Genomic DNA, 26648 nt, shown 5'->3' with positions numbered 1-26648 from the left:
TAGTAGTGGTCAAAGGTCAAGGTTGTTGTGACGTCACAAAACATGCTTCTAGTCATTGAGAGAAGTGTATGAACAGATTGAAAGTTTTTGTTTGGATTCTATGAACAGTTATTTGTCTTTTTGAGGGTGGTTGGTAGTTGACGTATTCTGTTGATACCACACACACACACACACACACACACACACACACACACACACACACACACACACACACACACGCACACGCACACACACACACACACACCAAACCTTGAGGTTTTTATAGATATTTTAATGAAAATCACTGTAACATCCTAAAATGAGTGTGCCTATTTTCTCTCACAGTCTAACAATAATCATCAATAAAAGCCAAAAAACAAAAACAAAAAAACATTCTCGTCACCTTATTTATTGAAGAAGCCTGACTGCCTTCTAAATTAAACCCTAGTATTTAATATATTGTACTCATACCCGTGTTACCTATGTGATCAGCTTAGTCTCTGTAGAATTACAGCTGGGTCTCTTCACTTTACCCATAATGGCAGAGTTGCTGCTGCTGCTGGTTTCTTCTCCTTCAGATAAGACTGATGTCTCTCTGGTGTTTTTCTGCCTCCATAACTGAAACTCATCCCTGTATTAACGTGATGTGAGTGTATGTGTGAGAGTGTGTGTGTTTGCTTGTGTGACAGTGTGTGTGCGTGTTATTTTGCAAGGCTGTTGCTCGCTCCATCTGTCGGAGATTTACTGTGCCATGTGTCACAGCAAACCCTCCACCGTTCTCTCTCTCCCACACACACTCATTGTTTGGTTGAGGTTGCTGCCGTCCTCCCCTTGGACAGTGGGCTGAACCTGGAGGGAGGCCTGCAGCCCAGTGCAGTCAGGGCTTCTGGATTTAATGAAGGTACGACCCCGCTAGACCTCGGAGAAGTATCACAATCATCCGCCGTCGAGCCCACAGATGGTTTATGGGATGGCTTTGTTGGGGCCTGAGCTTAGATCTGCTTAAATCCTGAGGCCTCATTGGCTGGCCTCAGCAGTGCAGGCTGTGCTGAGACTTTGTTCATTACATTTTTTTTCTTACAACTAGGCTGCACACTGCTTTCACTGTTTGCTACTACTGCTACTCATGCAGTCACAACCCTGGTACTTCATCTCAGTGAATTTGCAGTGCTAAGAAAAGCCGTTACTTTGTGAGTTTTAAATGCACTTTTTTGGCAAGTCAAATCTGCTTGTAAATTATTTGCAGATGTCTAACATGTAATAAAAGCTTTATAACAAACTCTAGAGCAGGATTTATATGTGTACTTACATTTTGTGGACTATTTGTAAATGAATGAGTGTGTCCACATGTCCTGATGTCTGCTTAACTTTATATTACTATGTTGCTGCTGTTAACTGTGAATTTCCCCATGGCAGGATAAATAAATTCTTATCTTATCTTATCTTATCTTATCTTATCTTATCTTATCTTATCTTATCTTATCTTATCTTATCTTATCTTATCTTATCTTATCTTATCTTATTATAGGGTTTTAAAGTGTATTTATATGAATGCTGCAGATTACAAGTCTTAATATGTCCTGTTACTACAGTTGCCGATGCAGCTTGATTATTTTCAGCCTTCAGTAACAGGGCTGCACTCACACTGCAATATTAAAATGCTCACACTGAGAGCTTTAGCTAAGGATAGAGGATATGCCATCAGCAGAATTTAGCAAATAAGAGGGCAGTTTCACGTACATATATTAGCAAATAGATCCCAACTATCTAAAAACTTGATCATTCCTCACATATGTGGGCTGGATAGTGGGTATGAAAATTCCAAATTGCTGCCTGTGAAAATGACTGTTGAAAACAGAGTTAACCTTTTACACATGAACTCTTTTTATGGTTTAAGATTATAGCAGAAGTCTAATGTAGACATACAGGAGTTTAGCAGAAGTGAAACTTCTAGTTTCTGTGTTTAACATGTTGCTGAAATACAACCTGACCATAATCATTTTAATCATAGCTCAAATGTAACCTTAACCCTACAATGGATCACATGACCTTAATATTCAATATACACACATCAAGAAATGATCATTTGAAACCTTTTTAGACAAGGGCTGCACAATGTTTGGAAATAAAATGTCATAGCGTTACTGGCGTACATTAATTACATTATGAAAAATTATTTTCAGGTTCCAACTCCTTTACTTGAAAACATCTACTTCCTTTTTTTTATCACAACAAATCCATTCCCTGAATAATTCAGGAAAAGCAGTTTTTTTTTTCTCTTTGAATCCAAACCTTCCTTTTAAGCTCTTTTCTCCATGGAAAAGCTAGATGGTTAGTGGGACCATATACCTCTTTGGTTGTTTCTTCTATCATTTGTGACGTCCTGTAATGTTACTATTTATTTGAACAGTTATTGTTGAGTTTGCTCTACATTCATAGCCACTTTTACAGAAAGATCCTGAAAAAAATGTGAGAAGGTGATCCCAGTTTATTGCCACCACTGACCGATTTGCACAACCAAGCCAAAGGAGTAACAGAGGTGAGACAGGCTGAACTTTTACACTGCGGACCTGCATTCCGGAATCCAAGGGGTGGTGAGGCAGCAGCACACATAGTGTGACGTATACTCTTGCGTGTCTGAAATACCCCAACATAGCTAACCTCACGGTCAGCCTGTCTTTCACCATTCCACAAATGTTAGCACGGATAGAGTCCTCCGCCCAAAGTGACAACAGCTCCCCGATTTTGGCATCCACCCAGTTCATCTTTCTGGTTGCGTTGATGTGTTTGTTTACTGTACACGGCCACACAATACATCATCAAAACATCACACCTTGGTTGCGAAACGAGAGGTGTTCCTTTTACACAGTGTTCTGGAATCATGATTCCACCTTTTACTACCTGTTACTACCTCCAGAGGCATTACACAGACGTTCTGGAATAAAGGCTAATTATTCCCATAACAGAAGTGCCATGTAGAAGGGGCTCATGTGTCTCCCCTTGCCCCCCCCCCCCCCAATCTCTCTCTCTCTCTCCCCCTCTTTCTCTTACCATAACCCTCTCTCTTTAACCCCAGCTGGTCAAGGCAGATGACCATCCTCCAAGAGTAGGGGTCTACTCCAGGTTTCTGCCCATTAAAAGGATGATTTTCCTCACCACTGTGTTTTCTCCTGGAGGATTCTGTTGGGTGTCTGTAAATTGGCTGAAAAGTTTGGTTCAGACCAGCTCTAAATGCAAAGTGTCATGAGACAACTTTTGTTATGATGTGGTGCTACATAAATAAAATTTGATTGATTGATTGATTGATTGATTGATATTATATTGTGTTGCATTGTGTTGTGCATATGTACATTGTGATGGGAATGATGATCTATTACGCAACTCAAGATCATACATTATTGTTGTTTGAAGAAATGTACAATGTCAGCCTTACTTTTCCAGTGGCTGGGTTAAACAAATTGAAAAATGGAAGGTGCCATTCAGATTTTGAGTTGATGTTTAGCATTTATAGGAAAATATGCTAAAGTATAAACCAACATGTTGAAGAGAATATATCAAAAATTATTGTGCAAACTAATTTCGGTGGATGATGAAAAAAGAAATCCTTGTTCGGTGGAGTTGTGCAGGGAAACCCGAACCCATGATCTCCATCATTCAATCCTGGCTCTGGCCCTGAATGCTGACACTATCGTACCAACAATGTATGATTTCCTGATAGTGGATTTCAGAGTCTAAACAGTATTGCATTTGACTGTTTTGTTGTAAACTGACAGTGAAGTAATAGACCTAAATCATACAGTAACACTTTGTCTAAGATTTTTACACTGATTCTGCTCCTTTTTAACAGCAACCATGTGCATGCATAGTTGCTGTTGCATGCACCAAATATATTTCAATACTTCAAAGAATTAATGATACGTTTGGCAGAACTTGGAGTTAATCAAACACAGATTGTTCATGGGTGCTGAAGTAACTTAGACCCACACATTCATTTTTTTCCCCATATGTATTATTTCCTGCATACAGTCAGCAATGTAGCAGCAATCTGTGTTTTTATTATACCCCCTTTTTTATGTAAAATGACTACAAAGAACAATTAATGCTTACATTTCAAAATTTGGAATTTGCAATTTGATGTTTTTTTCTTTTTCAGAAACTACATGAAATTCCTAAAAATCTTCTGCAACCTTCTCTTCCTTTGCATGAAAGCAAGAAGCATGGCGCTGTTTATACTCGTCCAACTCCCTGGCACTATGTAGTCTGAACAGTTTGTCCACCACGTGAGGAGCTCCAGAGGAAACCGAGCCTCTGCAGCCCTCATCCTAATCAGACACAGTGTCTATCACAGTCATTTGGATGCAGAGACAAACACAGGAACCGCAGTGGCTTCACAAGCCCCTAATGGACGGATGACGACGCCTCTAATGAATGCACCCATCATCTGTGAGAGAGTGTGGGTGGGTGAAGGAGGGCGGGATGGGGGTAGAGTGAGAGTGGGGGGTGTTTATGGGTTTATGACACTCTTTTGGTGTTGCAGCCAAACAGACGCCCCTTTCCTTTAAGCTTCAGTGTACAACTGAAGACGCACATATTTTAAACACATGCTGGCTCATCCGCTCCCCCCAAAACCTCCTCCTCGTCTCTGTGCCTTTTCTCTCTCTTCCCACAGAGAGCAAATTAAATCAGGACAAGTATGTAAAGTAGAAAGGGAAGCAGAGCTCTCAACTTTCCCATCGCACACTGGATTGCACAGCGCAGTGCTGCATGTTCATTTAAAGGAGATCTTTATTAAATGGTCCCTTTTCCTTGTAAATCACAAATACCCCCCACCCCCAAGTCCTGCTTCATTAGCAGAGATACGCATAAATCCAATCCAATCAACTACTGTAAAGTATCTTCTTTAATAGGAATCCAGCATCAGCAGTGCCATCGCACAACACAAAGAGACAACAACACAGCAGAAGAGTCGGAGTAAAACATACAAGAAAAAGGGGCGGAAACGTTTCACAATCAGGAGAGGAATCGAGTTACTGGAATTTGTCTGCTTGTTGATAATAATAAAGCCTTTACTAAGGCTACATGGCTTAGATTTGTCTCATTTAAAAGAAAGAAAGAAAGAAAGAAAGAAAGAAAGAAAGAGAGACGAAGATGAAGCAGAAGGAAAATTATATGACTGTCGGATTTTTTTTTCCAACAGCAAAGACTCTAGAAACTTTCTTCCTCCGATCAGAAGAGGCAATATTTAAAGCAACATTTGAAAATAAAAATTAATTTATCTATGTATAAGAGCATCGTTTCAATTTTCTGTCCTGTCCTAAAACTCACCGGAATTGAACTTACAAACAACAATCCAATTTAGTCAAGAAAACATAGAAAGACATCAGAACAGATAACAGGCACGACAACATAGAATTATTTTAAGAACATTAGGAAAAAAAAAGAACATAATCATCTATATTACAGTAAGATGCGGTGTCCCGAATAGACAAAACAATACTCAGCATATTTAACTCATTCCAATAAGAAAGACTACACTTTATGTACAATAAATTAGAAATATTTCTATTAAGAAACTTCTAGTTCTTTTTTTTTTTCTTTTTGTCAGATATGCATTTTCCTCCCTCAAATTGAACACACAAAGAATTAAACTCTAAAATCACCATGACTTGAGGCATGCGCAAACCATGTAAACATTAGAGGGTTTCTGCTTATCCGTGAATTGCAGCGCATTAATGTTAAAGACTTTTATATTTGTGTTTGTACTTGAAGACCCGTTGTATGAATACCCACGCATGTGTCTCGCCGTCCAAATGCCGCCGCAGCTTCGCCCACGCACACGCGGAACATGCCGCCTTGTAAAGCCAATGTTGTGTTTATGATCCGCCTATAAAACTGCCATCGGATGCCGTTTAACTGCAGCAGCACCGACCGAGCGACCTTTTCCAACACAGACTCTTCATGTATTAACACCACGATCAATAGTATTCTGCATAAAACTTCAATTCTGAACAGATAATGCTCACGAGCCATAACACTGAAAACATTTAGCAGGAGAAAAAAAATGTATCACCCCTAGGAATGATATTTCCATAAATATACGGCCAATAAATAAAGAACCGGTAAGTTATTTATTTGTCACCGTTAATCTGCAGGTTCCCCGGAATGAGAGAGAAACCCGCCTTGCATAGCAGATAATACACAATATACTGAATGTATAAAAATAGAGCTGACTCTTTATTCAAACGCAACGCAAAACCATGTTCTGTAAACACTGGAACACCAAGAAAAGACATGTTCTCTCCACGTCTCCACGGGTTTTGGCGCACAACCGAATCTGAAATTAATCCTGCGAAAAGCTGAAAACCTAGAGGCAGCCGTAAATCTGTTTTATTTTTGTTTTGTTCCGTTAAGAGTAATTACGAGGCCACAGAAATGGGTCATGTTGAAGTGTTTCTGATGCTGTTGCGTGAGAGTGAATGAGTGAGTGAGCGGAGGCTGAAGGCTGAAGGGCATCATCCACAGAAACGTCCAGTTTCCAATCACAACAAAAACACTTAAGGGTCAAAAGTCATTCTATCTTTCATTAAAGTATGTCTGAACCATTAGATGTTCTACTTCTGTGCGGTGAATTTAGTTATATTTGTTTTAATAAAATCCCCATATATAAAGTCATATGATGTACGCTAAAGTAAACATTCCAACACCTCAGTGGGGTTCAAAGTAAAACAGGAAGTCCCCACGGATGATACAGTGTAATAAAAAAAATATCCAATAAAAAAAAAAATCACACTTTAACTATATTTACGTCCTTTGGCCTGTTTCCTAAAGATCTAGGATGACAGGATTAGGTCGTAGGTTTTTTGTTTTGTTTTATTTTTTTTTTCCATTTCTTAGAAATTCGAGTATTTATGTCATTATTTCAGCTGAAGTCCATGGTTTGACCTAGTTTTTAGGGATTTTTAAAAAAATGCGTAATTTATTGTGTTGACAATGATTGACAAAATGTGGTTGATTCACTGTCTTAGCCGTTTTGTGCAAGATATTGTCAGGCGGTTTCCTTAAATTCTGTTCATTTGGCTGACTTTTACGGGTATTAACACTTGAAGACGTTTGGCCAGAAGAGGACGTTTCTGCAGAATAACTCCTTGGACACTTGCACCTTGACTGGATTTGATCAACCCTGCTTTCCGCTATATGACGCACCTCGGCTATTGATAGCAGATGCAGAGTCGCCGAGTCCAGGCGGAGCATAAAGCATCCGAGGTGGAGGCTCCACAGGGGGATAGGATTCACGATATCGACAGCAGCCCTAATCGGATCCCCCCCAGTTGCTGAGTCGGGTTTAACACCCAGCCATCCGCCATCCTATCACCCCCCCACACACACACATACCCCCACCCCCACCTCAACACCACCTTCAGTATCTTGCTCATTACTTAGGCCGTCAATCGGGAAACAAACGGCGGCTTGGTTGCCTGTATCACCGCCAAACACACGGGTGCTTTTCTAATCGAATCCTGCCAGCTCTGAGGAAAACAGAAACAGGAGAAGGAAAAGAGGAGATGCGTGCTCCTTCGGCTTATTAATGGCCACGCGAAACCCCGGTTTCAGCACCTCCGCGCGCGGTGTCAGAGACGGAACAATAAATAACTAGTAAAATGAAGTGTGGTGCTTGAGGAAAACAGGAGAAAAAAACTCCCTGTCTCTCTCCTAGTCTGTTGGAGTTTCACTGGGCGGTTTGCTGCTGTTTTTACCCTCCTCTGTGACTAACAATAAAAGCCACGCAGACAACAAGGTCCACAAGATCCACAGTTCTCTATTGAAACCAGAAGGAACTGCTTGTTTACGCGTATGTTTTTACTCCAACAAACCCAAATAGAAACCCTCCTACCGTCTCACCAAATAGAGCATATTCTAAGACCTCAGTGTTAACCTGGCGGGGTCCTAAGTGCCTTTTGCCGATCGATAAAGCTATTGATCGAATGTATAGATTAATGTGACTATAAGAAAGAGCTCATGTGGAAGCGCCTGAAGGTTTCAACAAATTACAAACAGCAGGTGTGTGTTTGTGGGTTACATTTTGTACTTCTTGTGAAGGCCGTTTTGTGTGTGAGCGTGCGTGCATGTTGAGTCTGAATATAATATATAGCCTATGTGTGTACGCGAGCAGGAGCAGCATCAGAGTCTACACATCCTGCTTATTCTAATCTTTTTTTTTTTAGTCCTTCGGTTGGTCTTTGCTCTGTTTCTTCATTTTCATCCTCCGATTCTGGAACCAGATCTTCACCTGCCTCTCCGTCAGGTTCAGAGCGCGCGCCACCTCGTGTCTCCGGTCCCGCGTGAGGTACATGTTGAACAGGAATTCCTTCTCCAGCTCGAGCGTCTGGTATTTGGTGTATGGGCACCGCTTCTTTCGGGAGGAGCGCGCGTGAAGCCAGTTGGCCGAGGGGTCATCTGAAACAGGAGATGATGGAAAGAAAGACATGATTACAAAAATGCACATGAAGTCATTTTATTTGCAGTTTATAATATAAAAATATCAAATATATATACAAAAACGTCCCTTGAATCTGGTTTTTCGTGCGTAAAAATTGCAGAAACCTTGTGCGTCAAAGCATCGCTCGGAAACACCTGACTCTGCAATTGACACTTTGGTGCGTAAACTGGGTTTATGGTGTCAACGGGGGCGCAATTTAGATCCACAGCTGCTTTATTTGACACCACTTGAAAAGAGAGAAGGCCTCTTCCGTCCAAGCAGCAGCGAAGACGCAGTAGTCTAAATACAGATAAAAATAAATATGCGATTAATTAATATGGTCTGAAATTTAACCAAGAATTTATATCTAGACAGACGCTTATAAAAATAGGCCCTATGATTAATAATTGCTTAGTAAATATGTCCGATAAATTCGATTCATGAAGTTTGTGAAAATGATTGAATCTTTAAAAAAAAAAAAAAAAAAAAAAAAAAAAAAGCTGTTTGTTAATATGTTTTTCCAGTCAGAGCTTTCTCGTATTAGACATTAATAATTTCCTTTAACAAAAAGCAAGCGTCGCTATTATTGATACTATTTTGGTTAATATTTATTTAAGACGTTTTGATTTAATTTGTTTGTAGACAGAAAAAAATGAGTCATATCACTGAAAAGAGATTTTTGTTGTCCATGTCATCGAGTTCTAGATCGCAGTTACATGTTTAATAGGAAGGTTCAAGAGGACCAATCGTTAATAATTTATTATTTTTTGGGGGGAAAAATGTACTCATAGGGTGTACACATTTCTCCTATACAGTAGCACCTGGTTTAATTGAAATTTGTGATATTATATATTATATATATTTAAAAAAAAAAAAAAAAAAAAAACCTTCATGCTCAATAGCCTACTATTTTTTTTTATCTGAACTGAATCTGAATCATATTTTGTGACTAAATAACGGGAGCAAAAAAATCCCCCAAAACCTTCTCTTCCACCCATGTGATGACAGCAAACACGGAATCCACATCGAACTCGATGTTGTACAGGGCTTTCCTTTGTTTCCCAGGAAAAGGATGATCATATTGCAGTTAAGCCCACTGTCACTGCGTCAAATCTGATTGCTCTTAAATTAATAAACGGAGGGATATTTACGACCCTGGAGGGATTCCATGTGTTCCTCCGCCTTTCTTTACCCTTAAAAGAATTCATATCGTTGGAAGCGAGTTTACACTGTTTTGCATTGGATCCCTACGTGAGATATCGTTTCATAAATACATGTATAAATTCATACAAAAGAATGCTTTGTGGCCATCAAGGAATTGCAGAAAAAGTTGGAGAATCTGGTCTTATTTATCTTCAACCTCCGCTGTGTCTACAACATAGTCTACGAGAAAAAAAAAAAAAAAAAAACGCCCGGCGTTAAAGTGAGCCTTTGTTAATTGGATGTTTTCGACGTAAAAATGTGAATTATTGCTCTTTTCCCTGTCTATTCTCTCTCCCATATCGCGTCTCTTGTTTGCTAGGCCATCCTCACTCCCTCACCCTCCACTCATCCCCAACCCCCCTTTATTTTTATAGCTTTCAGACCAATGTAATTAGCAGAGCCTTCTTGTTTGGAACGCAAGGCTCTGGTTTGTTGGACTGAAAGCAATCCGCTTTTCCCCTCTGAAAAAGCACTGAGGCTTCATTGGGAGTCTCCCAGACATCGAGGCAACTATATCTATTGACCATGTTGGCATCTTCTGTCCTTTTAATATTTCGTTTTAACCTACAACCACCATCCTTACAGTCAGTTATCTTCAAAACTAGAATTATTTTACACAATGGTCATGATGTATCCACCAACACTGAGGAAAAAGCTGGTGTTAGTCTGTTTCCATTTTTAAATATTCTAAATAAAGCCTTTAACCAAGTGCAACCATTCTCTGTGGTTAGGTGAGGCTCTCCCTCCAGTCAATCACAGCTCAGCCAAGCTGACAAACAAACATCTGCACCAGACACAGTTTATAGAACAGAAGAAAATGAAACACAAACAGGTACAACCTGAAATTACCACCACCTTTATCAAGTGTCTACTCACTAGTTTTGTAGAATCAGTTTGAGCTTTTAATTTCTACATATAGTCTTAGGGACAGTTTCATGATTTTTGGCTTACAATCGCACTTCAAAGGGCACATCTTTTCATTTCAGTGTTTAATAGCCAACACAATGCTCAAACATGGCACAAATTCAACCCAAACACAAAGAAAACTGAAAGAAAATAGTGAAAAACTGAAAAAGTAGAAAGACTTGGGAAGGGTTTACTTGTTAACTTAGTAAAACAGCATCTATTCTGATGGAGAACAAACTCTAAATGAAAACTGCCACATGTGTCCGTCTATTGGTCTTCAATCTTCTACTTTTAATTCACAACCTAAACAACATCAGTTCAAACATGGCTCAAATCTAAACTCACCTGCCTGTAAATGAAATATAAACAGATAAAACTTGAAATTGGTGTCTTTAATTGGAGGCACACAAGACTTAGTAGGTGTTTGTGTCCAGTATTCTGATGGAACTCTAACCTTAAATGAACATTTGCACTTTGGAAGAAGTGTAAGGTCAAAATCCATGACTTCTTTTGAAAGGGAAGCTTTTTTTAGTTCCTGTGTTTAGTACCAGAGCTAAAACACAACCTGTATCACTTAGAACACCACACAAATGCAACCCTAAAAGAAACTTAGCATTTTAACTTTAAGGTTGTAACAGACAAAATATAAGGCCAAAATCAAAAGTTATAGTTTCTGTGTTAAACATGTGAGTAAAATCCAACCTAACTTTAACACCCTAATCTTCAAATAAGTTGCCAGTGACTGGTACATATTAAGAGGTTTTAAATGAATAAAAAAAACTGAAAATCTGGAAAATTATATGAAGTAGTTTAGAAAATATCCACAAGGACTACACTGAAGCATCAAACAAACTGCATTCTGTTGCATTTTATAAGGCACCATCTCAGTCAGCAACACTATTTCAAGCATCGTGCACAACCCCAATGTGACTCCAAGAGGGGATTCCACTCTGGATTTATAGGTTAAAAAAAAAAAAAAAAAAGAGAAAAAATAAAGTCAGTTTATGGAGTGCCATTGGCTGTTTTTGTTACACTAAAGCCTTCCCCAGACAGTGAAAGTCAGTCTAAGTGAGACACAGTGCACATGTAGCATAACCATAACTGTGACTTTTGAAAGAAAAGCACCATCTAAATCAGTTTGGGGAACATTACAGCCAAAAGTTCTTGTCTCACCACAAGTAACAAGATTTATCCCATCTTAGACAGCCAGGAGCAGATCAGGTCTGCAGGGCAGAGGGGGTTATAAAAGAGATTTTCTATTCCTGTGTAAAATGTGGCCTCAGTCGTCTGGCTGAAAGTGGCTGAAAATGGCAGCAGGGATGATCTTATCACTCACAAGTCACAAGAAGTCTTGAGCTCCAGTGCCTTTTGACGCCAAGCAGGGGAAAATGTGCATGTCCCTCCCTGAGGTCCCAGTCTTTTTTCCTAAATGAGGCTGCCAGTTTGGGTGGAGGCTTTGTCTGTCTTCAATTTCACTGGTGACATTTTTTTTTAAAACTATGTCAGCCTTTCTCGTCATAATGCCAAGCCAATTAACACTCCAAGAGTTAGAGCTGCATTTTCATTTGCATTTAGTGATGAAGAAAGATCCTCTTGTGTGACACTAAAGCTGTGCATGTTTAATCGATTTCCTCCACATTTAAGTAGTATAGATGAGAACGTAATGAAATGAAAACACTAAGCCAATGGTTTTAGAGCTTCACTGATATTATGAAACAGTCATAATGTCAGGATAGGATATGTTAAAGTTGTCAAAGAGTTCGACTCAACACAAAATTTTTAGGTAAAACCACAGTGGCTTATTCTTTGAGGTCAATCAAAAGTCAATGTAATAACAGTAGAAACCACAGCTGTTGAGTTGAACATTTAAGTCAAAGAAATTCTAAATTAAAAAAATAAATATATCTCGACATCAGATTCAAAATACTTAAACAAGTGATCTGAAATTCAATATCAAACTAACTATGAGAATAGATAAACAACCTTGTGTTTGATTTTTATTTATCAAACTATTACTTTGTCTCAAAGTCAATATTATTAATCATCAGCCATTTTTTGGGCTAAGTTTTGCCAATGCCAATAGTAAATCATCTTAATCGGCCATATCAAATAACAGGTTCTTAACTTAATATATCATTAATTTGACTTAAGATATATGTAGCACATATAATCTACTTTTAAAATGTCTTTGCTAAGATTTCTACAATGAACTGTACTGAAGACACAAATGGTGCATTTCTATTAATATAGCAAAGTGTAACACCTTCATCCTGTAGCTGTCACTAGTTTTTATCTTTCTGCATAAATGTGCAGAAAAACCTGAACTGACAACACATGCAAGTAAATGATGTAAATATACAGAACTACACTGGATTTTCATCAATTGTAGAAGAAACTAACAAGTAAAACAAACGGTCTGAGTTGTTTTGTTGGTTTCGTCTCTGCCTGACATATTAGCAGACTTCAGAACAAAAGTCCAAGATGGCCACCAGTGACATCAGCTGCGTCACCCGTCTCCTGTCTGTGTGCGGACCTGTGAGGAAGTAGCCTATTTCCACTAGCAGACTTAGTTAGTGGCCATCATCCAGTAAATACGTCTTTAATACCCTCTGGAATCAATTTCCTCCAACATGGCCAGCATGTAGAGGATCGATTTCATCTCAGAGCAAAATAATGCCTGGTAAAGAGGTGAGGAGATGGGTGGAAGGAGGTGTGAGACACTATTGTCACATGGTAAAGTGGGTGCTTTGCATTCCCTGGGTGTATAATCACCTCCAGGACCATTCATTACTCTCAGAGCTGTGCCACGACCATGGCTGTCACACGGGATGATGAACCTTTTGTGGAGGTGGGGGTTGATTGAGGGATGGGGATGGGGGTGGGGGGGTGACTTGTGTTGCCACTGGTGATCTTGGACAGTATAGATGAGTGCTGCATTTTTCTCCAAGGGACAATTAGATGTTGAGACATAAAAATGGAACATATAAAGAATATGGATGTCAACCCAATTTCCAGAAAAGTGTTGCATTGTTTGTTTCTGCAAACTACAAATTCATCAATGTTTCTGAACCAAAAACATTCATATTAACATCTCTAATTAAGCACATCATGCAACAGTAGGCTGTTTTTTTTATTATTTAGGCAATAAAAGCACTTTGTTAAGGATTAGAAAAAGGACTGTAATTTAATTGAAAAATTACTAAATAGAATGTCATATAATCATATTTCATCACATCTTTGCTATCTCCCTTTAGATTTAAGCACCATAAGCAGTTTAGTTAGAGTTGTTAAAAGATCACAACTTAACACTACCTAACACTTGGCTTAACACTAAAATCACCAATGTCTAAAATGCTGTTTGTTGATAGTGCATTACTGTATTTTAATCAAATAAAAATATTAAAGCCACCCAGTTTTGTTCATGAAATTGTGGTGCTCTCCCTACTGTTAAACACAGAGAAAATAAATCCAATAGAAAATATCGATATTTATACCTATAGCCTATAGGGGCAATATTTCCTCCCACAAGGTATACATTGATTTTTAACACTATTTATGTTCAATTTTTAGGTAACCGAATTTGCGATCTCAAAGGCATATCATGTCATTTATAATGTTTATGAAGCAGAGGTATTTATAAACCACACAACATTGTCTTCTAATACCCAGTTTTACCATAGTTTTAGATCAATTTGTAGTGACGGCCATGGAGAGAGGTGAATGATCTTGAAGACTCATCAACTGTAAAACTAGGACAATACACAGGTAATATTTAAACTAATCCACTTGAGACATTACTTTGTGAAGACAATTTCTTAATACTATGACAGAGGAGCATGATTGCACAGGTAAATTCTAAGGTTTTAGGTATACAGCAGACCTTTCTATTGTTAAATGTATAGAGTCATACTGTACATCACATTTCTCTCATTATTACCTCCACCAGGAGGTACTGTGATCACTTTGCTTTGTGTGTTGGTGTGTGTGTTGGCATGTGTGTCTGCGTGCGTGTTTGTTTGTTAGCAAGATAACTCAAAATGTTATGGATGGATTTTCATTAAATTTTCAGGAAATGTTGATACTGGCACAAGGAAGAAATGATTAAAGTGTGGTGGTGATTGGGGGGGGCAAATCTGTCTTGGCGGAGGTCTGCGGTCTCCGAGTGCTTTTCTTGTTTTTTAATTGTGTTTACCTTTTTGACCTTCCCTTTTTTTTTTAGTTTTTTTGTTTGTTTGTTTTGTTTTGTATTTTGGTATTAAATCAAGCCTTATATAATTTCCTGTCTCCAAAGAAGTCCTGTCAGTGCTTAAGTTTAACCTTAGAAATGATTTAATAAAATATGACTACATATTTGGGGCTGGTGATTAAAAAGCACCATGAATGATTATAGCCTCTGAACATCCACCAAGTCACCTGTGACGATTTGAGAGTTATGGTTAGGGTTCGATTAGAGCAACGTAGAAACTGATGTAACTTGGGTTGTGTTTTAGCCACAAGATGCTACAAGATTTATCCTTTCAAATGAAGTCTAAAATATGGATTGATCAAAGTTCATGCAACTGTTAGGAGTCTTTTTAAAATCCCGATGACTGTAAATATTGCTATGAATCATATTTTTGTCTCATAAAGGCTGGGTATTCATGGTTTGTAGCAACATACAATGGCAACATTTTTCTGCGGACTGGGGTGTGGATATTTGGGGGTTAAGGTGAAGTAAATCATAAGTTTTCTCTCTCTTTAGGCTACATGTAGCTCCAGAAGCTACATGGAACTGATTGTCTACCTGGGACGTCACATGGACAGGTGCATGGAATAAAAGATCGATGTTCCTGTAAAGCTGCCTGAGATACCAGTGGCCCTGCAGTATGATGTTGTTGGCCCATGTATTATTTTGCCTGTGTGTGTGTGTGTGTGTGTGTGTGTGTGTGTGTGTGTGTGTGCGTGTGTGTCCACTGTGATGAATACCGCTGGCATGGAAACAGTGACCGAAACAGCTACAAGACTAATATCACATCCCATCTCTTCCTCTCTGTTTCTCCCTCCCTTTGCAATTTCACCCTAATAGTTCCAGAAATTGACCTCTCATATATCCCAAAGGCACGTTATTACATTTCCCCGAGTCGTATTTTATCTCTCCCTCCAACGCCCCAACCCCTTACGCCCCATCTCGCCCAGCCACCAACAGCAACACACCAATTAATGGGGTTGTTCACCCAGTGTTATAACTTAATAAACTTCGAGGGTAATAACTTTCGTGCTCTGCCCAGCAGCAGCAGCAGCAGCAGCAGTACAAAGACTGAAGTGTAATCTTGTAGTTTATTCTGGATGGTCGCCCAGCACTAGGAACACAAGGAGAATCTGTAGCCTGACACTGGCTTTAACTGTGATGTGATATTTTGAAAGGTACGCTCCTGCTGATGTTATTCATACAGCAGCCATTTTGAGTATTTGGGGAGAGAAACTCTGTCTGGAACAGTAAATCCAGCCCAGAGTCCTTTATAATACCACGATTAACCATAAGGACACTATTTTCATATACCCTACTGATACATCAAATCAAAACATCAGAAACAGCATTTTTCAAAGGGTGAAGTTTAACATCTGAGTAAGTTTTCCTTTGTCTAGGTCATTGTTCTTCCTTAGCAGCTTTCCAAGTTCAACTGGACTGGTTTTGTTTTTGAAAACGTTTTGTTTCTTATCCAAGAGACTTCATCACTTCTATTTGCTTGTGTTTTCAAGAACAAAACCAGTCCAGTTGAACTTCAAAAACTACTAAGAAAGGTGAAGTTTAACATTTTCATATACTTGACCCATTTTCAAAGCTGACAAGTCCATACTTCACAATATTAGATTCACAAGCAGTTTCAGTGTTCTCATTGGAGCAAATTTAAGATCTTACCATCCATCAAGTCCACGTATTTGGGTTAGGGTAACAATTATGATAAATTATGAACTGATGTAGTTTTGGATGTCTTTTAACCACATGCTAAGCACAGAAACAATAAGATCTTCTCTTTCAAATAAAGCCTAATATGAGTTCCACCTCACTTTTCAGTTATAACCCTAAACCCGACACTAACCCTGAAGTTCATTTAGAGTTCCACGATGGGGGAGGATATTAAAAGCTTAAAGCCTTGAGGCATTGATGGCACACAATGCCTTTTACTTCTTTGTGAAACCTAACACATACAATCTCATTTGCCTTTAGAACTCCTGATGTGCCAACAGTTTGCCCAAATTTATTTTTTTTATTGCCAACAGTACGATGCTCTTCCAAGAATTCCCCCTCGTTCTAAGGTTTAGCACACTAACAGCTCATAAAGCCAAAGCTCTCAAAGGAATTTGGCCAATGTTGAATGCTACAGACCACTTACATGAATACCACTAGTGGACACAAAGGACAAAATATGAGTTTAAGAAAACATAAAAGCCGGTGGGCCAGCATGGAACCAAGGCTGCAGTGACAAAGCTCAAATTCTCAAACAGCCAAAAGTTGTTCAGCTGACATCAAAGTAGTTAATTTAAGTGAAAAGGAAAAGCTACAATTTCAGTCTATGATACATATTGCTCAGATGACAAAAATGTGGAAGACCACTTTTCTGACTTTATACCATACAAGAGCAAAACTAAACCCTGACCTTGACTAACTTCAGCATAAACAAACACCAATGACAACATCAGTATCAGTATTGCATATGCAGGAGCATCACTTCGAAGTGCTCAGATACAACAAACAGTTTTTGAAATGGTCATCAACATGTGTGATTCTAGGTGATGTATCGATAGATCTGTATGAAGCCTTTTGACTGGAAAAAAAATCTGAGTAACACTGTATTGCAGCTGCAAAAACCCAAAGTACAATGTCAACTGAACAATACCGATACCAAGTGTTGTATCAATGATAAGATTAGCAACATTCCCTGCTCAAAGATTTGACAAAATAAAACAAAATAAAGGAATAAAAAAATGTAAGCCAAGATATGTTGCAACTTAGTTGCATCCTGATTTGAATCACTGAATAATACCATTCAACAATCTTTTTTTTTCCCTGTACAACACTGTTGTTGTGCTATGGGCAGTACTGACTGTAAGAGCAAACACTTTTAGCAAATCCAATAGACTTGTTTTCATGTCAGTGAAATATTTTTATGCCATGTTTGTCAAATTATTGATTCCTTCATTGAATAGCTTTATAATAAACAGGGTGTACTACAAGCCAGTCATTATTTGTCAGTGTTCATTTTGCAATAGCTCATGGTGCAATAACCCGTAATTTTATTGGACAATACATGTTTTTTATTTAAGTTGATTCTGTGTTTTCACATTCTCAAGCTATTTTTTCCAGAACATTTTTGACAAAGTGTTGGGGGACGAACTCAGCTACCTCATAAAGTGGTGCCATGTCCCCAACATCCCCCATGTGAATGATATCTAAGAAATGTTGTTACTTGTAACATCAGAAGAACAAACTGTCCAGAAGAGCTTGTACCATCCTGTTACTGCAACGCAAAGTAAGTTATCCTACTTCTGCAGTTAGATTCACACATGTGAAACATCAGACAGCCTGGTAAAAAATAACCTCAGCTATAAAGCATATGTGTTGATATTTCCAACTAAATTCCCTGAAGGTGACATCTCAGGCAGGAGTCTGGGCGTATGCTGCATACCAACCACCTTGACATTGAAATTCTGGGCATTGCCATGTAATTTTTGGACGATACTTTAAATTATATTGTGTCTCAGTTTTTTTTGCACCACAAGTGTTCAAAATGGCTGTCGTGTGAACAATAAAAAATAGTTTTCACATGCTGGGTGGCGCACCTCCTACTACTGCCACAGTGACCCACAGCAATACAGACAAATAAAAAACAAACCAGAAGGAAAAGTGCTGACGCTCTAGACACAGATTTTTTTTTGCTCAGTTCTTGAGCAGCTGAATAGATTACAGACCAAGACTGGGACTCACAGTGTTACTGGTGGAAAGTCTAATAATTCAGACTGGAGGATGCTGGGCTCCATCCAAGCCTTGTGCTGATGGATGGCCTGCTCAGATGCTGTAATGAGGAGGCAGGAGTGTCTGTGCATGCGTGCGTCAGAAAGCGGCGAAAGGAGTGCGCGCCTGCCGGTGTATGGAGGTAATTTGTATTTCTACTTCTGAAAAGGCCATCGTAGGAACCCCCCACCACCACCACCACCTCTCTCTCTCTCTCTCTCTCTCTCTCTCTCTCTCTCTCTCTCTCTCTCTCTCTCTCTCTCTCAACGCAGGGCACGTACACAGAGGAAAAAAAAACAAAAAAACACACACGCTCAGACGGATGGCTCAGACTCCTCTGGCAGATATTAGATTTATCCGGCGGGGATTAAAGCTCTGAAACAGAGCCTATTCACATCCGAGCTTGGTTAAGAAAATATTAAACTAAAAAAAGCAAAATAAAAATTACATTTATGTCTTTCCAGGGACCGTTTTTTCAGTCCCACCCAAAGATAATTCTGCAGAAGTCTCCGAAACCCCGCCTGAGAAAAAAAGTGATGGATTCAATGTTGTTGTTAGTGAAAGCGATGATAGAAAAACAGAGCAAACTCGTGTTGTATTCGCCAAACCCTCCACGGCTTTACATCAACATAACTGCGATTTCATGACAGGTAAAATATTGTTATTATTACAGAAAGAGCAGATGAATGAAACAGGGACTCACATGCGTGACCTGTAGAAAACACATAACATCCAAACAATCGGATTATAGAGCAGAAAAGAAATGATTAAAGTCAATATTTAAAAGATGTAAAGAGGTAGATGAAGGATGTAGACTTCATGTTTTTAATTTGATCCATCCTTGGGGTGAAGGGTAATTTCTAAATTAGTAATAAAAACATAAAAATCCAATGAAAGCAATAAATACTCAAGCAACACAATGTACTTTAAGTGGTTCCACAGAGAAAATGAAGTTAGATTATTTGTTTCCCTTCCAAGACTGATAGAGGTGGATGATAAAGAGCTTATCTGATGTTCTTAACCGCGATGGCCGATGTAAAATTGCGGTCTTGAACTGTAGAGACCAGACAGACAAAAAAAAGAGCCTTTTAAAAAATCCCGCAAATCATTACTTTGGTATTAAAATGATTATTAATACCTGAGTGTGATGGATGATACAACTAAAAATATGGAAAAGCCATTGGACGACAACTTCATAATAATAATGATAATGGTGGAATTTTTTTTAAAAGGAGAGTTGGAAATTGAAATTCTGAAGTAAAGTGATACGATCTTTACATTACAAATTATGGATGACGATCGACCATTTTTCCCACCCTTAAAACCCACGCTCCTCCAGTCCACACCAGTCCGTCCTGAGTTATGATCCCCTGGTCTATCCCGAGAAATAATCTCGCCCCCATTCTGCTCCAAGGCTCCTCCACCAGCCCCGATGATGGACGGCCTGACTTGTTTTATATTGTTATACATATAATATTAATATCATTATTATTTATTATTATTATTTTTAATTTTTAGAAGAAGACAAGTCGTGCATAAGGCTGACACCCAGGGAATTATTTTCAGATGATGGGCAAACAGGGTGGGAGACGGCTGGGTGGGTTTGGTGGGGTGAGGCAGCTACAATAATAAGGCGGTTTATCTTTGCTATTATGTTTACAGCGAGAAGCTTATGGAGGGATATTTGGACTTAAGTGTGATAATAAAACCTCTATTATTTACTTAAAAAAACCAAACCAAAACATTACTGCATCCTGAACTACATATCAGATGCTGAACAGTGACACCTTATTAGGATAGATTATCAATCCTGTGTAGTTTTTACGACAATAACCCCTGAAACACATTTATTTCCAACACAGTGTTGACTATAAACTACCATACACGATCTCTACAGGGTGAGACCCAGCAGGCCCTTGTGTATACAATACAAGTGAGACTTCTAATAGTCATAGTAGCCGGGATTGACCCAGGCTGCGCTTCAGGACGTTCAGAGAGACCTAGATAATGTGCGCTGGAGTAAGAGAGGGAGAAAGACATATGACCTACAATGTACCTGCAGTAAAAATGACAAATCTATAGCAGCCGCCACTCTGTCCTTTCAACAAGTCAGAAGTGCGCATGCCCTAACAATTACGCATATAAACCTTAACCGACCTAAAGACGCTCTACAAACTTTTTACAGCATTCGCCAACTGGGCCTCTGTCAGACAAGAATCCAAACCATAAAGAAGAAAATGAAATTGATTTGGAATCATTCCTCTTCCTTGCCCTAGAAGTATACCGATTCACAAACCATATGTGAAAGAAACTATATCAACAGTTTAATTAACGTTTCGAGCAGTAAAGTGCGTATTTGATTTGAATAGGCTATTGGTGATTGATCTGACTAACCGTCCTGACTTTAGTTACTGTCAATGTGTCATAGAGGGATAGAAAAAAGGCGAAACTTAACCATGCAAAGAGGCTTTACAATAACTCCATCTGAGCCTAAATGCATTATTGCCTAGTATAGTGCCAGTTTCGAATGTTTCATTGGTAAAGACAACAGAAGGATGTCATAAAATAGAACAATCTGCCGTGTTTGCCTTTCCCGTCCCATATTAGCCGTTACTAGTGCAACTTGTTGGTAGGGTCTGGTAAAGACCAAATACCTCAGTAAAGTTGTGAAGCAGAAGGTGGGGGCACTTTGGCTCCGGCTCTTTGTTCTTGTTTTATGGCGGCATTAAAAGCATTTACAATCTCTCACTCACTCACTCTCTCCCGCGCGCAATTTCCTACTTTCATAACTTACTTTGATCCAGACCGTCTTTGTCCTCACTCCCTTCACAAATGTCCTTATTTTCTTCGAATCCTGCACCGGAGATGGCCGCTGGATGGTGACTTAACTCGCGTGCCTCCGTGGACGTCGACTCCAAGATGTACGTGGTGGTCTCGAGCGGATGCTGTCCTCCGAGTTTGCTCGGGATCTCCCCTCCGAGGTGGCCGAGCTGCGGCTCCAGTTTAACCTGTCCTCCCGTGTGGCCGCCGGCGGCGCCCTGCCCTGGAACAGACTCCGAGCCGCGCGGCGCGCAGTCCAGCCATGAGCGGAGGTACCGTGTGTCCGCGGCGGGCACATGCTGGGCAGGGATGTAGGGGTGGTAGACTGCGGGGAGGCCACTGGCACCGTGGTGCGGACTAAACGGGCTCCAAGACGACGAGAAGACCGGGGGTTTCGGCTGGAAGCTGCAAGAGGGGTACGAGTCGGGAAGGGGATGCTCCGCGAGCGCAGAGCCGCTCGGCGGCCTTCCGCCCGCGGCTGCGGCGGAGCTCGAGCTGGAATACTGGACGCTGGGAAAGCGAGCGGGGCTTGAGAGTTCATCGTTCTCGTGACTTATGATAGAGTCCACGTAATAGTTGCTCAAAGTCCCAGAAATGGACATTCTCGGACATTATCTGCGGAACGCCACAAGTTCAATAAATGGAGAACAAGAAGAGAGACATTACGAGATTCTTTTCTCTCTCTCTCTCTCTCTCTCTCTCTCTCTCTCTCTCTCTCTCTCTCTCTCTCTCTCTCTCTCCTCTCCTGTCCTTTGCTCACTCACCCCCTCCCTTCCCCTCGCTCTCCCTCTGTCTCTCTCAGTATCCCCCTCTCTCTCTCTACGAGCCCCCTTCCTTCCAAACAACTTGCTCACTATAGTGAAACAAAGTGCTACAGCCCGGCTCGTTGCGGGAGGGGGTTTGTCGGGTCTGTGCGCGAGGCGCAAACTGATTGGACGGACTCTTTCTTCGAGCCTGATAAAGCGTCAATGAAGCATAAATCAATCCCGCCCCGCCCCCCCACCCCCCCCCCTCTGTTTTCTGTCTTTAATAGATTGCACTCTTCTAAATAAATTGTCTTGTTTATATGCAATATGCAAAATGAGCAGTCCGTTCGTATATCTGCTCTACGTATCTACGGCTGCTGCCAAGCTCGAATTATATAAAACCTCTAAATTATGTTTGGTGTGGACTGTCTGCATGGAATGCAAAACCGGGACAATGGCTGACAAATAGGTGGCGTCATTATTCTTTATGTATCTCTGTTTTTGTTTATTTATATTGGAGCTAATCAAAACAGATGCCTGTGCGTTTCGGTGTGGAGCCGCTTTACCAGAGGTTGAGCCACTCTGGTTGAATTGTGCGCAGTCATCTTCAATCAATCTCGACAACAGGGAGTCTGCATTTAAAACACCATTAGTATACGCGCCAATACACTTACACTTAAGTAGAGTCACCGATGGAGATATTTCAAATCCGGGACAAGATAAATTGTAAAATTCACACCTAGCTGTGTTTAATTATTTACCCTGTTTCTGATGGAGCATTGCTGTGCGCTGCAGAGCCGCCTGACACAGTTTTATTGGCAGATTAACAGTCATTTTTTGTTAACGAGCGCCATTAAATCGGGCCCTGCGTGGTTATGCCCCTTGTCTTTACAGCGCAACCTACTTCAACTACTTTTTTGGAGGCTCCGTTTAATACCATAATAAAATCCTACATCAGGGCGGCTGCTTTGGTTTTTATAGGGCTGATATATGGCCTGTGCTTGTGCGGACCGTAAACGCAGCCTTCCTCCCGGTCTGGAAACTGCTGCTTCTCACATAGTGGTCAGGCAGCCGGAGTAAACACAACCCGGACCTGAGCTCGGACCGAGACCCGGTAACATCTCATTCTGCTGTAAATATTTTGTAGCGGAATTAAAAAAAAAACAAAAGAAAGAAAGCAAGCAAGCAAGCAAGCAAGCAAGAAAGAAAGAAAGAAAGAAAGAAAGAAAGAAACGGTCGCCTCCGGAGCCGCAGTTTGAAAGGATAATATCTGGGCTTTTTAATGAGGAGCCTCCAGTCCTGGGCTGGTTGGGAGTCCAGACATTTGACTTCCTGCTGACCTTTATCAAACTCAATGGGATTGTAAGTCTTTGCAGCTATTTCTGTGTAATTATCACAGACACAAGTCTTGGAGTCTTTGGGGATGGCAGGCTGCTGGTCGGAGCTATAAATCCCGTATCTGCGTCGCGTATACGGCTAATACAGTTATTTACGACGATTAAATATGAACTGCGTATTGCTCCACGCTGTTATTTATGATGATATAGGAATTGTGTGTAGTGCAGCTTTCAGATGTGCTGTGAGGAGAAATGAGGATATATAGACGGACTGGTGCGCTTTTTCATTTCAGGAGCAACAACAAAAACCCAAAGACGAGAGACCTTTAACCATGAGTCGTGACTGGCGCCAGCTTTGGCCTTTGAGCTTGAATCCACCGCAGTCCTCCTGTACTTCCGACCTGAAGGGCCGCTTTGCATCAGGACAGTTTCCTTTGGTTCCGCAGCCATGCATGCATAGACCAGAACAACAAATGAGGCGTGTTAATCTGTGGACTTTTAATTGTTTTGTTGAAAGTTTTAAACTTAAACGACAATTAAAATTTGCAGTTGAAATGTGACTTCAGCAGACGCGCAAAAGCTGGAAAAATACAAGCATGAACCATCTCAACCTCAGTATGTTGCGTCACCTGTTTTTAAGTCTACATTCGATGTCAGCGCATGTTTACAGTGGAGCACTGGCTTTGTTGTTTTCACTCATAAGTGCTAGGGATATTTTTCAGTCCAAACGGCCTCTCCTCAAACCACAGGCTGTGGCAATTTTCATTTTCGGTGGGGCCTCCGCCCTTGCAGGCCGCGGGCTGTGAACCAGACATGCAGCGTGTTAATTGAAGCCAGTGGAGCTGAAAAAGCTTGAAGACATTATCTGTTAACCATCTTCATATTCTACACTTTTCGTCACTTCGATAACCAACAGACGGGATATGGGGGGGGGGGGGGGGGGGGGGGGGGGGGTCACTCACTAGTACATACACGTGCGCACGGATGTACGGTTAAATCTGTCAAATATTTTAAAATCTTTATCATCGTTGTTAGATGCTTTTCGTGTATTTTCTATCAGTCTTCAGGCCTGTGCAGAGTGAAGCAAATAAACTGGTTCAATGGGGTGTCATTTGTGGCTACAATTGCACTTTGGTACCAATGAATGAAATTATCCAACTCTGAGCAGTTCTTTCGCATAGTGAAACTTAGTGCATCGACATAGTGCCAAATTTACAAAACTGAATCATTTGAGGCTGTGCTTGTGAATACCAGCTAAAAGCTAAACTGTACACTTGTATTATTACGGTTAAAATCAAACTTTTCCTGTCCCTGCTCACGCATCCCCGCTCAAACTGTTATCACCCGTTTTATAGGTTTACAAGATGCTTATAAAAGGTGAGTTACGGTCGAATGTATTTATGGTATCGCGTTTCTCCCTTTTTTCAGCATGATTTGACTCTATTACCCCTCAATTAGTTTAGTATAAAACCAGGGTGGTCATTAAAGCAAGAGTTAAATTTAAGAAACAATGGCCTACTTTTTCCCTCCTATAATATCCGAGGCAGCTCTGTCCAATGGAGGTGAAGTTAGCCGGTCATCTCTGCTGCTTTGAAACTACTGACATGTAAATTCCAGGCGGTAATTTGCTTTTCCTGGAACAAAAGCCTTCATTTCCACCAACAGAATCTGAATTTAGAAGGCGTAAATTTAGACCGTGGGACAATTTCTAATTACACTTTACGCACTCAAGGGGTGTTTTTGGTTTGAAAGTGAAATATTGGTTATGAAGAAACACATCACAAAACTATTTTAGGTTAAAAGCTCTTTAGACAAAATATAATTCTATAGATACTGTAGTTGTGTATCATATAATTCCTCTAAATGAAAATATGAAATTTAGATTCATAATATCAGGGTGAATTATATGATACTGATGCAGCGACCGATAATAGGCTATTTACAGGAAAACCAAACAAGGAAAAGGTGAAAAAGGAAGGACAGTCTTTCTAATATCATTTTGTGCAACTGAACAATTTCTTTTTTGTGATTATATTTGAATATGATACTTGAATCCATATTATTTTTTATAATGCACCGGAAATGTGATATTAATAATTTGCTTCGCCTAAAAAACAGTGTTAGGAAATTATTGAAATATTAAGTGATTGCAATCCAAAAGGGATTGCAATGTGCAAATAAAGTATCAAGGTTAAAGGTACAAGTTAAAGGATGAAAAATGTTTAATTTGAAACTTTCATGTTCCGACAATACACATAGACTACAGGTGTTTTGTAGTGGTGTTTACGGATTAAAATAAATAAATAAATAAATAAATAAATAAATAAATTCATTGTGTATTAATATAAAATCAAGAAAAAAATACAAAAGTAAAGTGAAATAGAAAATAACATGAATGTACCTTTGAAATAGGTTAATAAAATTTTATGTAGGATATCCTCATCTATCTATCTATCTATCTATCTATCTATCTATCTATCTATCTATCTATCTATCTATCTATCTATCTATCTATCTATCTATCTATCTATCTATCTATCTATCTATCTATCTATCTATCTATCTATCTATCTATCATTTGGTAATTGAGCGCATGAGTATGTAGCTCTGGTTCAATTTATTCAGAACTTTTTTCCCCCCTTCTTCTTCTTCTTCTTCTTCTTCTTCTTCTTCTTCTTCTTCTTCTTCTTCTTCTTCTTCTTCTTCTTCTTCTTCTTCACGTAGGCTGTAACCTTTACCTGTGTGGCTTTCCCTAACAAACTGTTACTGTTCTGGAGTCTAATCTAAAAAATAAACACAAAAATAAAAAGCCTGACACATTCACCATTTAACAGCTTTATTCAGAATGATTGACGTAGGCTTTTTTTTTTTTTTTATATGAAAAAGCAACTGTATACAATAATGGCTATTGAGCGTGATAAGCGCTTTGATTGATGCACTCTATATATTTTAATAACGGCTCGGGACTGGGCCTCGTCCATCATTCACACGGTCATATTTCTCGGCAGAAAAGCTTGAGGAGGCTCCAGGCATCTTCTCCCTGAGCCTCTTTACAGCTCACATGGTAAAGTTGTCTTTGGAAATGAAGTCAGCGGAGAGTTAATAACTGAATATCCAGTGAAACAGGGGAAACGCACAAACGTTGCACGATGTGGAAGGACAGGAGGACCTCCACGGGGAATGTCCTG

General features: G+C 39.8%; 1 protein-coding gene across 1 annotated transcript; it reads right to left on the bottom strand.

Annotated features, from left to right (window-relative positions):
* Positions 1–8197: 8197 nt before the first annotated feature.
* hoxb9a (homeobox B9a) lies at positions 8198–21979 on the bottom strand. The gene is made up of 2 exons (XM_030141628.1): positions 21352–21979; positions 8198–8433 (listed from the first exon to the last, which is right to left on the bottom strand). Exons 1-2 carry the CDS (start codon positions 21977–21979, stop codon positions 8198–8200), a joined length of 864 nt encoding a protein of 287 aa, XP_029997488.1.
* Between the last annotated feature and the right edge of the window lie 4669 nt (positions 21980–26648).

The sequence above is a fragment of the Sphaeramia orbicularis genome, chromosome 8, assembly GCF_902148855.1.
Source record: "Sphaeramia orbicularis chromosome 8, fSphaOr1.1, whole genome shotgun sequence".
In the NCBI taxonomy this organism is placed as follows: Eukaryota; Metazoa; Chordata; class Actinopteri; order Kurtiformes; family Apogonidae; genus Sphaeramia; species Sphaeramia orbicularis.
This window is presented reverse-complemented; position numbering and strand designations above follow the sequence as displayed.

Coding starts and splice junctions, on each gene's coding strand:
- hoxb9a (XM_030141628.1), bottom strand. CDS start 21,979: ATGTCCATTTCTGGGACTTTGAGCAACTATTACGTGGACTCTATCATA. Junction 8,434..21,351: donor CAAAGACGGTCTGGATCAAA/GTAAGTTATGAA, acceptor CTCCTGTTTCAG/ATGACCCCTCGGCCAACTGG.